Source organism: Salvia miltiorrhiza, chromosome 5 (assembly GCF_028751815.1).
Source record: "Salvia miltiorrhiza cultivar Shanhuang (shh) chromosome 5, IMPLAD_Smil_shh, whole genome shotgun sequence".
Classification (NCBI taxonomy): Eukaryota; Viridiplantae; Streptophyta; class Magnoliopsida; order Lamiales; family Lamiaceae; genus Salvia; species Salvia miltiorrhiza.
In genome coordinates, this window is record NC_080391.1 from 20516389 (window position 1) to 20533095 (window position 16707).

A 16707-nucleotide genomic window follows, 5' to 3' on the forward strand; every position below is an offset into this window, starting at 1 on the left:
AATTTTCTTCTCCTCCATTTCTCCTCAAATTTTCTTCCTTCATGGATCCACACAACCCTTTCTATGATCCTAATTGGTGCTCCGATCTCTCCGCCGATTATCACCCCGATATGGGGGAAATCAACTTGGAGGAGACCCCAGCGAGTGTCGAGGAGGAACCAGTAAGTGCAGAGCAAAGTGCCTCCAAACCAAAGAAAGGCGGCCGGAGGAAGGAAATGGCCAACAAAATCAAGCACGACAAGGAAGAAAGGCTCCGTCATACTTACCTTCCCGAGCATACGGATCTCATCGTCCAAGTTTGGGCGGAGGAGACGAACGACGCCATCCGTGGGACGGTGGCGCCGTTGCCGGGGATTGGTTTTAAGCAGGATTTTGCTAATTTCAGTCTGTCTTTTATTTTTAGTTATTTTATTTTTAGTTTATGCCCCGTTCTTCTCGTACAGGCGTATTAGTTTTTGATCCAGAAATCGAGAAGACCGCACGAAAGTTGAAGAAGCAAGCTAAGGAGTGGAAAAAGAGATCCAATTCTGCTCCACCGAGTCTTGAGGATCAAGAAGAAATTGAAGTTCCAATGGGTGACCGTAACAATAGGGATGAGGAGAACGATAGAGAGATCGTTGATCCTCGACAGGAACCACCTCAACTGATCAGAGAGTTAGGCCGTCATAGAAACAATCGCCCTTTGTGCATTGTCCTTCCTGCCATTAATGGCAACGCTGAAATACGGCCTGGTTTCATTCAAGTGCTACCCAAATTCGGTGATTTACCTGGAGAGAGTGCACACAAGCATCTGGCTGAATTTGATCTAGTTTGCTCAACTCTACGCCCTCATGGTTTTACTGAAAATAATTTGAGGCTATTGACTTTTTCTCATACTTTGCAGGGTAGAGCGAGAGATTGGCTTTTTGATCTTCCTCCTGGTTCGATTAGAACTTGGGGAGATTTAGAAGAACAATTCTTGCGAAAATTCTTTCCTGAGTCCAGAGCTGCAAATTTGAGAATGGCCATTAGCAGCATTAAACAGAAGAAGGCGGAGAGTCTAGCCGATTATTGGGAAAGATTCCAACAGCTGTGTCGCAAGTGTCCTGATCATGGATTTTCTGACTACCAATTGCTTACTAACTATTTTTATCGTGGTATGTCTTCTTTTGATAGGAAAATTGTTGACGCTGCTTGTGGTGGAAGCTTGACCAATAAAACTTTGGACGAAGCAAAGCAACTCATCGTTGACATGGTTTCAAATGGCCAACAATATGAGGATGAGGATGATGATCGTTATAGGCCAGTGCAGAAAGTAGAAGATTCCAACATGAACGCGAGAATTGATGCTCTTACCTCTTTAGTTAGAGGACTTGCTGTCTCTAAAACTCAACACGTTCAATGTGGAATTTGCTTTGAAAATAATCATCATACTGATGCATGTCCATCTCTGCAGGATAATAATACTGAGCAAGCGTGCATGAGATCCGCTGATGAGCAAGAGATGAACGCACAAAGGCAAAGGCGAAACGACCCTTTTTCCAACACCTACAATCCAGGGTGGAGAAATCACCCAAATTTTAGGTGGAGACAGCAGGAACCAGGGATGTACGCGCCGAATCCGCCGCAGGCTGGACAGTATGCCCATACCGCACGTCCTGCACCGAGTTTTGCACCCAATATGAGCGATATCATGAAGAGCCTCGCCCAGAGCAGTGAAATTGTGAAGAATTTGGTGCAAAGTCAGCAGGCATTCCAGCATGAAACTCAGGCAGCGTTGAGTAATATGGGCACACAGATCACGCAGTTAGCCACTCAGGTGAACAAGTTGCAGGCAAATCAAGGCCGACTTCCTTCTGTCACGGAGATGAATCCCAAGGAAAATGCAAGTGCTGTAACTACAAGAAGTGGGAGAATTCTAGTTGAGCCACAGCCTAAGCAGCAGGACAAAGAAGAAAAGCCCGATGAAGCCAAGGACGATGCAATTAGTGAGGAGTCACCAGAATCCACCGAGCCTAGCTCTTCTAAGGTAAGTGGAAAACCTAAAGTTTCAATTCCTCAATCACTGATTGCACCACCTTTTCCTTCTAGGTTGGCTCAGAACAAGAGAATTGAAGAAGAGAAGGATATTCTAGAAATCTTCAAGAAGGTAGAAATAAACTTGCCCTTGCTTGATGCAATTAAGCAAGTTCCCAGGTACGCAAAGTTTTTAAAAGAGTTATGCTCTAAGAAAATGAAGTTTGGGAATGATGCGAGAATTCGAGTGAGTGAAAATGTTTCTGCTGTTCTTCAAAGAAAATTGCCCCAAAAGTGTCGAGATCCTGGTATGTTCACCATTCCATGCATTATAGGTAATAAGACTGTTGAGAGAGCCATGCTAGATTTAGGAGCATCCATAAATGTCATGCCTTATTCTGTGTATAAGGATTTGCAATTAGGACCTTTGAAAGACACTCGTGTTATCATTCAGTTAGCTGATAGGTCTGCTGCATATCCCGAAGGTGTTGTTGAGGATGTCCTTGTCAAGGTCAATGATTTAATTTTTCCTGTGGATTTTTATATTGTTGATATGGATGATTCTGCCTCTGCTAAACAATCATTGATTCTTTTAGGGAGACCATTCATGAAAACTGCTAAGGCAAAAATTGATGTGGATAGTGGAATGCTTAGCCTTGAATTTGATGGAGATATTGTCACATTTAATATTTTTGAGGCTATGAAGCATGTTGAGGATCCTGAATCTGTGTTCATGATTGATGTTATTGACCCTTTGGTTGAGGAATTTGTTGAGAATTTCAGGGAGGATGAGCTGGAGCAGGTTATTTTCAGTTCCCTAATTGAAGAGAACACCAAAACTGAGGAGAATGAAGCCATTAGAGAGATCATCATGCAGCTGTACTCAACGGAGGAAATTCCAATTCGGCACCTGTCGAGCAGGATGCCCATACCGACCAACACAGAACCGATTTTGCCCTCTGTTGTGAAGCCACCGAAGCTGGACTTGAAGGTACTGCCCCAGCATCTGAAATATGTGTTTTTAGGAGAGGATAACACGCTGCCAGTGATCATCAGCAATGAACTCAGTGCAGAACAAGAGGTAAGGTTGGTAAGTCTTCTTAAGATGCATAAATCTGCCATTGGATGGACTATAGCCGATATCAAAGGTATTAGTCCCTCTACTTGCATGCATAGAATCTTACTTGAACCTAATAGTAAGCCATTTAGGGATCCTCAAAGAAAACTGAACCCTGTCATGAAAGAAGTTGTGCTTAAAGAAATTCTTAAATTGCTTGATTTAGGGATTATTTATCCGATTTCTGATAGTGCATGGGTTAGTCCTGTTCATGTGGTTCCTAAGAAGTCTGGTTTTCAATTGGTCAAGAATGAGAATAATGAGTTGATTCCCATGAGGTTGCAAACTGGTTGGCGTATGTGCATTGATTTTAGGAAGTTGAATGATGCCACTAGGAAGGATCATTTTCCATTACCTTTCATTGATGAGATGCTTGAGCGATTGGCTGGTAAGGAATTCTTTTGTTTTCTTGATGGCTACTCTGGATATTTTCAAATTTTTGTAGCTCAGGAAGATCAAGAGAAAACCACTTTTACTTGCCCTTTTGGCACTTTTGCATGGCGTCGTATGCCGTTTGGATTATGTAATGCTCCTGGTACTTTTCAGCGTTGTATGATGAGCCTATTTTCTGACATGATTGAGAGTTGCATAGAAATTTTCATGGATGATTTTACTGTGCATGGAGACTCTTTTGACCATTGTTTGACTAATCTTGAACAAGTTTTGCAGAGATGTGTCGACACTAATTTGGTGTTGAACTTTGAGAAATGTCATTTCATGGTGAGAGAAGGGATTGTTCTTGGGCATGTGATTTCTGCAAGAGGAGTAGAAGTTGATAAGGCGAAAATTGATTTGATTGTTAAGTTACCTTATCCTTCTAATGTGAAAGAGATTCGTGCTTTCTTAGGCCATGCAGGTTTTTATAGGCGCTTCATCAAAGACTTCGCAAAGACTGCTCAACCTCTCACTAGGTTGCTTCATCAAGATGTGTCTTTTGTGTTCGATGACAAGTGCAAGGAGGCCTTTGATTTGTTGAAGAGTAGACTCACTTCTGCCCCCATCATTCAGCCACCAATTTGGGGAGAGCCTTTTGAAATCATGTGCGATGCAAGTGACTTTGCCGTTGGAGCAGTGCTAGGGCAGAAAGTTGGGAAAGAGAGCCATGTGATTTACTATGCTTCCAAAACTCTCAACCCGGCTCAATGCAATTACACAACTACGGAGAAGGAGCTTTTAGCCATCGTTTTTGCTTGTGAAAAATTTAGATCTTATTTAATTGGCTCTAAAGTTGTTGTTTATTCTGACCATGCAGCTCTTAAGTATTTGCTCTCTAAAAAAGAATCTAAGCCTCGCTTGATCCGTTGGATTCTGCTTTTGCAGGAATTTGACTTGGAGATTAAAGATAAAAAGGGAGCCGAGAACTTGGTAGCTGACCATTTGAGCAGACTGCAGACTGTGTCGGACGGTATGCCCATACCAGACGACTTTCCAGACGAACAACTGCTGCAGATTGACGGTAACGCTCCTTGGTATGCTGATTTGGTTAATTTTCTAACTGCTGGAGTTTTTCCTAAGGGAATGGAGACAGCCCGTAAGAATAAGTTGAGGAACCAAGCAAAATACTTCATATGGGATGATCCTTATTTGTGGAAAACCTGTGCGGATCAAGTGATACGACGTTGCATCCCTGATGAGGAGATTCATTCCATTTTGAATTTTTGCCATGCTCATGCTTGTGGAGGTCACTTTGGTCCCAAACGAACAGCACGTAAGATTCTTGATTGTGGTTTTTATTGGGAAACTATTTTTAAGGATTCTTACAATTTCTGCAAAAATTGTGACAAGTGCCAAAGAACAGGTAATATCTCTTCTCGCAATGAAATGCCTCAAGTCCCTATTTTGGTTTGTGAAATCTTTGACGTTTGGGGGATGGATTTTATGGGGCCGTTTCCTAGTTCTTTTGGGAATTCTTACATTCTTTTGGCTGTTGATTATGTTTCGAAGTGGGTGGAAGTGAAGGCCACTCGCACTAATGACTCTAAAGTTGTTGCAGGGTTCCTTAAAGCTAATATTTTTAACAGATTTGGAGTGCCCCGTGCCATCATCAGCGATCAAGGAACTCATTTTTGCAACCGCACTTTGGAAGCACTTTTCAAGAAATATGGAGTCCACCATCGAGTTGCCACGGCATATCATCCACAATCCAACGGTCAGGCTGAAGTTTCTAACCGAGAAATCAAGAGCATCCTTGAGAAAACAGTCAACCCGAGACGAAAGGATTGGAGTTTGAGACTGGACGATGCGGTATGGGCATACCGCACTGCATTCAAGTCACCGATTGGTATGTCTCCGTACAGGCTGATTTTTGGGAAGCAATGTCATCTACCTGTTGAGATGGAGCATAAAGCTTTTTGGGCCGTGAAGGAATTCTGTTTAGATGAGAACGTTGTTGGCAGAGAGCGGAAATTTCAACTGCAAGAATTAGAGGAGATTCGATTGGAGGCGTATGATCATGCAAGTAGTTACAAGGAACGAACCAAATTTCTACATGACAAATACATTCGAAGGAAATCCTTTGAAGTTGGGCAGAAGGTTCTCTTGTTTAACGCACGCTTAAGGATTATGCCAGGAAAATTGAAATCTCGTTGGTTGGGCCCGTTTGAAGTTGTTAGTGTGAGTCCTCATGGAGCTGTGGAAATCCAAAGCCTCGAAACACGAAAGTGTTTTAAGGTTAATGGACAATTACTCAAGCCATACTATGCTGGAGTCGAGATGGAGTCGTTCAATGCGCTCAGCCTGACGTCTCCAACCATTGTCTAAGGATTTTGAACTTCTTTTCTGTCCAGCCAAGGACGTTAAATAAAGGCGCTCATCGGGAGGCAACCCGATTTTTCTTGCCCTTGTTTTGTTTATTTTCGTTTTTTCTCTCTTAAAAAAAAATTATTATTATTAAAAAAAAAATTATTAAAAAAAAAAAAGAGCTTTGGGTGTGTTTTGATCATTTTCGCAGGTTTGGGGGCATTCTGAAAAAAAAAAAAAAATATGTGAAGCTGGGGGCCGCATTGAAGTTACTTAAGAGTTGGGGGACCAATGTGCAAAATCTGGAACTAGGGTTTTATTTTGACCTTAGTCAAAATTCCTCCCCAACCCTCCCCACGTTTCCCCCTCCAATTCCGCCGCTGCGCCCCCATTTCCGTCGCTGGGATCCCATTTGCGCACAGAACCGCCACCAGAACATCATCGTGCCACTCCTTTCTCCTTCAACTCCGGTGACCCATTCCTCATCGCCGGAAGCTTCAGCCCCCTCATCCACCTACATGATGCCAATTCAGGGAAGTTTCTTTCTTTTTGCTTTTCGTTTTTGACGTTTCTATTTCTTTTAGTTGTCTGCTGTTGTTTCTGTTTTGGTCTGTCATACTCTCACACAATGAGGACATTGAGTTGTCTAAGTGTGGGGGGGGTGTCTTTGTTTTGTGTGTCTTTGCTTTGTTGCTATGTTGGTTTTCTTGTCAGTTTCGAGTTCTTTGGCAATGTTATGATAATGATGTGAAGAGTTGAGATTATGATATTGGATTTGGTATGATAGGCTGTTGCTCTTGTGATGGAATTGTGCATATGTTCGTAGGTGTTCTTGTATGAGAAAAACGTGCAAAATTTGATCAAAATTACTTGAAGCCTACTAAATTGTGAGGATTGAGCCTTAATGAGCACACATGACTAGCTCCAATTGTTTCTTTGATGAGTGATTGATTCGAACTTCTATGCTGAATTTCTGGTTTGCCCTGTTGCCATAGTCAAGACTGAGTTTGAGAATTTAATGCATGAAAATGATTAAGGCATTTAGGAATAACCATTATTTTGGCCTGAACATATGATCTGAACCTTCACTATTCCCTTAGTGAGCCGTTTGTGCCTCAATTGCTCCTCTTTTGTTTGATTAAAACCTCACATATATTGAGCCTAAGCCTATTTCAGCCTGCTTTTGTCCTTTGAAAACATGTGAATGCACTAGGTTATGACGAGATGAGTACTCCTATCATGTTAATGTGTTGTTGATGATTCATTGATTTATTGAGAATATATGTTGTTGAAAAAAAAAAAAAAGAGAAAGAAAAAAGAAAGAAAAAGTTCAAAGAAAAAGAAGGGTTTATTGTGTATACATTCATTCATGTTTATGTCCTATATGTATATGTTAGAGTTGATGCATACTTTTTGAGGATTGTGGATATGTTAAGGAGCTACTCTAGAGTTTTATTGATGGAAGATCTGGTGTGTTGCATGTTTTCAGTCATATATTGACCATATTTGATTTCCTTTTTCTTGTTTATCCCACCTATACGCACCCAAGCCCCATTACAACCAAAATGCAAGACCTTTTGATTTGTGCATTGGTTCCATATTTTGGTGGAGATAGTGACATAAGGGCAAGCTGTGTTTGAAGGCATAAAGTTGTGAATTGTGTGAATCTATTCTGTCCATATTTGTCTTTTGAGAGAAATTAAGTGAACTTGGTGAGGCAGGATTGAATTTGCACAATTTTGACTTGAATGAAGAACATGGCATAATTTTCTGAGCAAGAGCATGGTTAGTGGTTTGTGGATGATTGTATCTTGATCAAGATTTTGAGTATTATCTATCATATTGTTACCAAAGCTTTGTCGCCAAAATTTGGTGCGTCGTTTTACACCAAAAATATCCGGCAGTCAGCCGGTATGCCCACACTGTGCAGACAGCAGTAAGCAAAATCGTCTCCCAAGGGATTGGCGAGAATTTCTCTAATTAAAGCCTGCAAGTAACCCACGAAATTTTGAGAAGAAAATATAGAAAATACTAAACTTAAAATTAAATAAATAAAACCCAAATAAACCAATTTTTCCAATAGCTAAAAGATGAATAAAAATTCCAACAATTAATAAAAGAATTCCAGCAATCAATTAAGTCCACCCTAGCTTAATTATTCCGATCATGGATGCAAAAATAACTTTAAATCATGCAAACAAATCAGTTATAACCACCGAAGACGCTTCTGACGTGATCTTATTTCTCCTTAATTATTCGATAATGAGGAAGACGCTTCACTAATTACTACCCTAATCGACTGACAACCGTAAGAGACGCTCTATAGGTTTAATGAGCCAACAGCATTAATATTTAGAGAAACCCGATTCAAAACCAATAAACTCTGACGCAGGATTATTGAATTAAGACTGCTTTTCCTTTGACCCTGATGTGTCAATTTACCATTAATCAAACCTAAACCACAATTACGGATGGCTGGTTCAATTGGCTATATAATTAATTCTAACCCAATAAATATTTGCAACTATCTAATGGATTAAAACAATTAATATCATTAAACATGGAGAATCGCAGATGCAAGCATAAAATAAAGTATAAGAACAATTAGATCTCACAGAATAATTTCGCTAGTGCTTCCCTAATCAATGCCGGAATAAACGAATTTAGCTAGAAAACATAATTAAATAACAAAAGAAATAAATAAATAAATTGCAAGAAAAAGATAAAAGAAATAAAACTTGAATTGCTCCAAAACTTGCGTCCAGAATTCTGCTCTCCAAAGTTGCAGAAGCTATGTGATATATTGTATTCTCTTTAAAGTGTGCTGAATTCCATTATATATACTATCTAATAATCAAAACCTTAGTCTAATAAGGCAACTAAAACAAGTCTAATTAGGCAACTAGGCAACTAGTCTAATTAGGCAACTAGGCAACTAGTCTAATGACGTAAAAGCTAATAGGGAAAAGTGGTGCAAAGGTCCAAATTTGGAACTATTCCCAATCCCAAAACAATTTAAATATGATCAGCTAATAATAATCAAAGATCCAGCCCATTAATCTTTGTCCGCACAGCCTTCATTCTCTACCACTTCAAGCTTCAAAATTCTTCTCAAAATCATGTCTTTTCTTCAAAACCTATTAAATACCATCAAAATTCACATAAGACCATAATCCATATCCAAAAGATGATATTTAACACGAATTAAGCATTGAAAACATACTAAAATCCTCCAAATAAATGCGTATAAATACGCCCAATCAGACGGATCAGAAAGGGGGAGGTGTATTGGGGACGGATCCGCGAACGTGTCAATCCCATCATCGGCGTCGACCTTAAGATCCGGCAACTTCAAGGCCACTGGGCCCGAGTGAGCGCGGATGTGCGTCTTTGGGAAGCTATTTGGACGGAGACACGCAACAATTGGCCTTCCGGCCATTCCGACGATATGCTCCGGGACAAGGCCCAAATCCTCTTCAAGGGTCGAAGCCCACAAAAGGCCGCATTCAACTATTGGAACCCGTGGAAAGTTCTCCGGAACAATCCCAAGTTCAAGTCGATGTACCTCGCCGGAGACGTGCACACCTCCAAGAGGACAAAGACTGCGGAAGAGGGCGGCTTTACCACCTCGGCATCGGGCGAGGAGATCTCTTCTTCCCGGCCCATTGGCAACAAGGCGACGAAGGCGGCGGCGAAGGGGAAAGGGAAGGCGTCGGCGTCGCAGTTGAGCTCGGAGCCTCCACCCGAAATAGTGGAGAGGTTGGACAGGTCCGACCAACAGATGAGGGCATTCAACGCCCAGTACACGCGGAGGAACGATATCAAGGAGAGGGAGCTCGATATGCAGCTCCTGAACGCGGATACGACGCACATGACAGACGCACAAAGGGCATTGCACGCTTCCATGGTCGCCGACGTGCTCAGGCGTCGTGGTCTAGACTAGGATTTTAATTATGTAATTTTAATGATGGTTTTATGTGTTTTTAATTTTTATGTAATTTTTTATGATGTTTTAGGTGTTTTTAAATTTTATGTAATTTTTAATGATGTTTTAGTTTAATGGCGTATTTAACTATTAGAAAAATATGTTATTTAAATTTGAGCAATTAAATTTAAATGAAAAACATAAAAATCAAAACTAATGTTATCAAGTAGGCTATCAAGTAACCCCAATGCATCACTACTTACTCAATGTGGTCCCCCACTATCAAGTAAGCTCATTGCGGATGCTCTAAGCCCCAAAAGTATCTAGTAACTAATTATATTTATTTATATTAATTTTAGCAATTAAAATGTTTTTGTATATATATGCAAAAGTCATTATTACAAAACAAACTAGTCAAAATTATAGGTTTTGTCACTATGGCATAACTATGATAATTATTGTCATTAAAAGTTGTGGGAATGAATAATCATTGCTACTACCACTTAAATTTCAGTGGAATGTTATCCTGTATTTGGCAAATAATTTTACAATCACCTATGCTTATTTGAGACGGCATACGATATGAGCGAAAAATAAGTACTATAGTATACACATTGTATATTTTATATATAATTATAAAGAGATATAGTTTGCAATTAGAATTATAATTAATTTACATTTTTAAATAAACACAGTGACAAATATTATAACAAAGTTGAGATGGCCGAGTTGGTCTAAGGCGCCAGATTAAGGTTCTGGTCCGAAAGGGCGTGGGTTCAAATCCCACTCTCAACATTATTTATTTTTGACAAAATAGGTATTTTCTTCTATTGATAAAAAATATAGTATTTAGGAAGTTGTTAATTTTTTTATTTTAAAAATAGTTTTTTGAGAAAATAGGAACATTTACTTTTGAGAAAACAGGTATTTTTTCATTAAAAAAAATATAGGCTCAACATTTACTTTTGAGAAAAATAGGTACTTTTTTTTCATTTTAAAAAATATAGGTATTTTCTACTAATGAAAAAAATATATAATTAGGAAGTTGCTCAATTTTTTATTTTAAAAATATTTTTTTTGAGAAAATATGTATTCCCCCCCCCCCCCCCCCCCCCAAAAAAAAGGTATTTTCTTCTAATGAAAAAAAATGTAATTAGGAAGTTACTACATTTAAAAAAAAAAAAAAACAGGTTTTTTGTTTTAAGAAAATTAGGTGTTACGAAGTTATTACAATTATTTTGTTTTGTTTTTAGAAAAGGTATTTTTTCTATGAAAATTAGGTCTTTTCTTCTAATGAGAAAAACAATATAATTAGGAAGTTACTAAATAGGACTCCCACGTTACATCATAGAATAATATAAAAGTTCAAGTTCTTCAAGTTATATTTTTTTTGGTGAGCAAAATTAATATATTATATACGTTTCCCACGTTACATGTTTGTTTTTTTATTATTATTATTATCAAAAGTACGACATCATATTGTACACCTTCTTCTATAGTATGTATAAATAAATATAGTAGAAGTGAATGAAAAATAAATTTTAATATAGAAAAAAATCAAGCTCCTATTCTTACGTTGTTTCTCCTATCTTCAAATTATAAAAGAAAGTGATGTGATGCAACATGATGTTAGTGCAACATAACTTGCAATTGAAGGATATGAAACGCACCTTGCCGGCTTGCCCCACTAAAAATAGAAATGAATCTGTAAAGAAGACAATCATGTCATTCTAAGTTAAAGTTAGAATAATACTCAATCTGTTCCGTAAGACTCTGTACTTTTATCATTTTGGAATATCTCATAAGAATATGTTTTTTTTTTTTTTGCACTAATAATAGTGAAGCCCTTCTTCCACTTATAACACACTCATTTATTAAAATTCGCACCACTAATAATTATATACACTTTTATGAAACGGAGGAAGTATACGAAAAGAAAAAAATACTACTCCCTCCGTCCCTAAAATTTGAGACCCAAAGAAGTTGGCACGGATTTTAAAAAAAAGTGTGGTAGTTGTGTTTGAGTAGAGATTGGATCCCACACTTTTTTGTAAATAGTGAGAGGAAAAGTTTATGAGGTCATTTCCAAATTAAAAAAAGGTCATAATTTTAAGGGACGTCCCGATATAGTAATAAGGTCACAATTTTCAGGGACGGATAGAGTATAATTTAATATATTAATAGCAAAATATGCTCTCAATAATTATTGTTATGCTTCATTTGTATTGTCACTAAAACGAATTATTATTGTAGATATAGCATACGATATGATCGTCATGTACTCCCTCCGTCTCAACAGTAAAATGAAGATGGAAGAAAGGGGAATTTAAAGAAGAGAAAAAAAAGAAAAAGAAAAAAAAGGAAAAATCCAAACGGTCGAATGGACCGAATTTCAAAAAAAAAAATTCAATAATGCCAAAAATCTTCCAAATTTCAAATTTGAAATTAACTTTTTTTTTATTCGAGCGCGTGCTCTACACGCGCCGAAAAATATGGGAGATCGGGTATACTCGAGCGCTCGAGTATCCCTCGAGTAGGGCGGCCTTGCAACGCCCTACTCAATGCTCGCCCTACTCGAATAAGGGCCATCGAGTAGGGCGATACAGATGCTCTAAATCAACATGATATGTCAAACCAATGTTGCAGTTGGCTCATAAGTGGGTTTAAATGGTGGAGCTAATTAGAAGCTCAACCAATGCTAATCCTTTAGCAATAACCTCGGTTTAGTTTTGACTTATTTTTATTATTGTATTTTTCATTTGAATGTTATTTTATTTTAAACTTTTACATGTTAGATGGAGGGATTTTTAAAAAAGAATTTATGGACTAATCACCACTTATTATCTACGGTCCGAAATGGTGAGCCCACGCTAAGACCGTGCTCATCACCGCACATTAATGCTTCCCCTCTCCTCGACTTAAAGATTGATAGAAGTGACGTTCAGTTAATTGCAAAATTTTGAACCGACGTCCAAAAAATCTGCCTGCCTCACGCAACGGTTCGCCGTCGTCTGCGGCAGCGCAAAATTCTCCTTTCACTGCAAATATTTGGACGCAGCCTTCAAATTACTTCCTTTATCAGCAGTAGTCTCTCTCCGCCGCCCTCAACGGCCATTTCTATCTCATTTTTCCTGTGGAGTATTTGTCGCATTCAGGTAATGGCATGCACAGGATTCTGATTCCAATCACATTTCTCTTCAACCTCATTTTTTCTTTTTGTTTCTTCCTTTTTTTTCTGGTGTTCTCATTGAAATCTGCGAAGGCATTTTCGCTACTGGAAAATAATTGTGTTTTCGCCTCTTTACTCTTTGGATAGTGCCAATACTTCACTGCGTTTTTTTGTTTTTTTTTCTGAACAAGTACAATGACTTCTTTGGGTGTGTGTGCGCGCGCGTGTTTCTTCTTTGAGATCTTCATTGTTTGGTGGATGAGTGTCGGCTAGTAGCGGACGTTAGGGAGTAGGCGAAGTGGTAATCGTGCATTTGGTAAAATTCGATGTAACGTAGCACGCTACTGAACTTGATTAATAAGCAATTTCCAATCGCAGGGTCGAATTTGAGTTTTTGGATTTCAGTTATTTCTCAGTGTTGAATGATTTGAAGATGAAGAGAATATAAACAATCTAATCAGTGCAGAAAGAGAAACCTTGAATATATGTCTTATTGTAACGTTTCTGTTGAGATCTTGTTGTTCATTGCCCCGAAGAGGATGAGAGAGAACATATGAAATTTGATTTAGGTTACTATTGCATTTCAATTTCAATTTTAATGATGTGAAAGGAATTGAAGCATGAATTTTATAGCGTTTACATTATGTTATGTGCTTTTTCCTCGTGTTTATTTAGGATATTTTCAAGTGATGTATTTATCTGCAATTAACTTATGAACGAACACAATAAGCCTAAAGGAGTTCGACTGAAGTTCTTTAGTCTGGCCTCCTAATATAGTGTTTGAAAGTCTAAATTTTGTCTGAGATAAAACATCACTTGTTTAAATTCAGTGCTTGCAAATAAATCCAAATTCAATGCCGATTACACCAACTTAATTTTTGAGCTTTTCTGAGTCAGTTATTGCTGGACTTAACCTGACATATGTTTCCTTTTTTTTTTTTTTTCAGAGTGTAAAAATGATTGGATCTCTTCTCACTAGAGGACTTGTGTATGTACCATATCTAGTTTCTAGTTTATGAAAAGTTGTATTTTCTTTTATATGTGCTGAAGGAGTATCTTATTTTTCATTTTGCCTTTTTGGTAGAATGGTTCTTGGATATGCTTACCCTGCATATGAATGCTATAAATCTGTGGAGCTGAATAAGCCTGATATCAACCAACTTCGCTTTTGGTGCCAGTACTGGTATACCACACTCTTGATTTATTGTTTGATTTCTTTGCTTCCAGTTCATAGATGTAATATCATCTTCAATTTTGCAGGGTCTTAGTGGCGGGCTTGACAATATTTGAAAGAATCGGTGATACATTTATTGGCTGGTACAACTTTTGTGCTTTAGACATTGGATTTTTTTGTCCCTAATTTTCTTTTTGTGGGGGAAGAATTTTGTTAATACTTTTGATTTGCATCTTGAAGGGTTCCAATGTATGGTGAGGCTAAGTTAGCCTTCTTTATATATCTGTGGTATCCTAAAACTAAGGTATGCAATAGCATCTACAAATTCATCTTCGACTTGAGTTAGTTGTTTATTATTGTTATTTTTTTCTTACTGGACATTTTTCTTTACCATGTTATGTTAATCCAGGGAACAACATATGTGTATGGCTCATTCTTTAGGCCTTATATTGAAAAACATGAGACAGAAATTGATCGTAATTTGTTAGAACTGAAGACAAGAGCTGGGGACTTGGCATTTATATACTGGCAAAAGACTGCAAGTTATGCCCAGACCAGAGTTTTTGATATTTTGCAGTTTGTTGCTGCGCAATCAACCCCCAAACGATCAGCTCAGGTACAGTTTCTCTGCTCTATTATGATAAAATCTAGAATATAATGTGTTGAAGATTGTTTGTAGTAGTTCGCATTAGTTACACTTATACTATGAAGTTGGTTTCCCATCCAGTGAAAACTTTTAGTTGTGTCAAGCGGGGTGCACCATACCATCTCTGACCATTTATTTTTCCCTTTTTTTTACGTGATGCCAAAACATGCACATCATCACTCTATATTAACTCTTTAATCCTAACTTTTTTTACATTTTGGAACCAGCTTACACGGCAATCATCTTTGTCGTTAGACATTAGTTTAGTGAGCCCTGAACCAATGCTAGTATATCTCAAACATCTACTTGATTTTGATGGTGTTTGCTCAAAATTGTCAAGTGTATAATCGTCAATGACACAATGGGCTGCCTAAAGTAGCTATTTCTCCTCTCTCAGGATGTCATTTTAGAATCATTTTCTTGTTATATAGGATTTCTAATTTACATGTTGTAGCCTATACAGCAAGAAGCCAAAGTCCGGAAACCCAGTACACCATCAGCTCATGGAGCAGATGTCACGACACAACCCCAAGACGAACAGCCCTTTTCTCCGGCTTCTTCTTCATCTTCAAGCGAGCAAGAAGAGGATGCAGCAGATGTAGCAGAATCTTCGGGTGAACCAAAAGCAGCTCCTGCTCCAGTGGTCTTGAAAGAACAAAAAACAACACTGAGTCAAGCTCTTGTGACGTCGAGTTCTTCTATAGAACAGGTAATGCAGATTGATTCTGTGAATGATACCACACCAACTATACAAGAGACTGCTGTTACAGAAGAAGCCTTACGATTGACGCGAACAAAGTATAGGAAAACACGTGCTGCAACATCAAATCGCTAAGCATTGTAGACTGCATGCTTTTAGGCGTTGATGCTAATGCACTATATTATATTCACTAGGTAATTTTTTTCTTCTTCATTTTCTACTTGCTAGAGTTGTATTACTAACATTTTGCTGATTAGTATATGATGATAAGTCTTTCTCTTAACTTGAGTTTTTATTTTATTATTTGCATTGGTGCATGTAGTAGCGGCAAGATTATTTTGTATTATATGGTATGCATTGATGCATGGAGGATGATGAGGGTGGTACTATATCATGCACTAAGAGGTTTTCCCCATTCAAATATAAATAAATTTATTTTGCAGATTTTGGGCAAAACTAGATAAGTTTTCCCTCTACAGGAAAATATTAGGCTTCGATAAATCAATGCAATTCGGATGGTATAATGACGATGTCTTGCAAGCGCGGTTGGACGTAAAGGTGATAAATTTTGTTCAGTGACATGAAAAATGAAATGAGCTAAAAAAACTTATAATGTGGTTTTGGAGGCATATTTTTCAATAAATGATTGAAAATTGTGTATAAAGCGAAAAAATTGACCCATCAAAGTTGAGTGGAGAAAGAGACGCACACAAATTGATATGAATTTTTGTAAATTGAATGAGGTCTAAAATACAAGGAGTGATTTCTATAAAAGGAAAGATAACAATTTTCGTGGACGGACGAAAGTAGTAATAAAATTATAATTTTGGTGGATGGATGGAGTATTAATTTCAACCAATTCACCAATTAAATGTTATTTTTTGGTCAGGAGAAATAAATACCTCTTTTATATAAGTTTTTATTTGATAAATTTTCATAAAAAGTTGACAAGGAATTAGAGACTTTAGAAAAATAAGAAAACTAACTCCTAAGAATCGAACTCCGAACATCATCATCTAGAGCTTGAAAGACTAGAACTGACTTATGAGTATCATCTCATTTAAAGCTCGAAAGATCATAACTGACTTGTGGCATCATCTCATCTAGAACTAGTAAAATCAAAACTGACTTTTGAGTATGATCTCGTATGAAACTTGACATATCACCACTAACTTTTAAGCACTATCATGTCTAAAGAGTGAAATGCTAAAACTAAAGGTGTTTACAGATTTGGTTTCAATT

General features: G+C 37.9%; 2 protein-coding genes and 1 non-coding gene across 6 annotated transcripts; all 3 read left to right on the plus strand.

The window, feature by feature from the left end:
- Positions 1–421: 421 nt before the first annotated feature.
- On the plus strand, positions 422–6030 carry LOC131025632 (uncharacterized). The gene has a single exon (XM_057955429.1). The coding sequence runs from the start codon at positions 422–424 to the stop codon at positions 5870–5872; it is 5451 nt and encodes a 1816-aa protein (XP_057811412.1). The 3' UTR covers positions 5873–6030.
- A 4460-nt stretch (positions 6031–10490) lies between these two features.
- On the plus strand, positions 10491–10571 carry TRNAL-AAG (transfer RNA leucine (anticodon AAG)). The gene has a single exon. It is a non-coding gene; the product is annotated as a tRNA-Leu (tRNA).
- A 2078-nt stretch (positions 10572–12649) lies between these two features.
- Positions 12650–15748, plus strand: LOC130986635 (putative HVA22-like protein g). 4 transcript variants are annotated; one of them, XM_057910097.1, is made up of 7 exons: positions 12650–12931; positions 13893–13933; positions 14030–14128; positions 14206–14262; positions 14360–14423; positions 14529–14735; positions 15220–15748. In XM_057910097.1, exons 2-7 carry the CDS (start codon positions 13902–13904, stop codon positions 15598–15600), a joined length of 840 nt encoding a protein of 279 aa, XP_057766080.1. In that variant the 5' UTR covers positions 12650–12931; positions 13893–13901; the 3' UTR covers positions 15601–15748. The 4 variants fall into 4 exon arrangements, with proteins under 4 accessions (XP_057766080.1, XP_057766082.1, XP_057766081.1 ...); XM_057910099.1 differs by having other exon boundaries at positions 15229–15748; XM_057910098.1 differs by lacking the exon at positions 12650–12931 and adding an exon at positions 13335–13514.
- Positions 15749–16707: the final 959 nt, after the last annotated feature.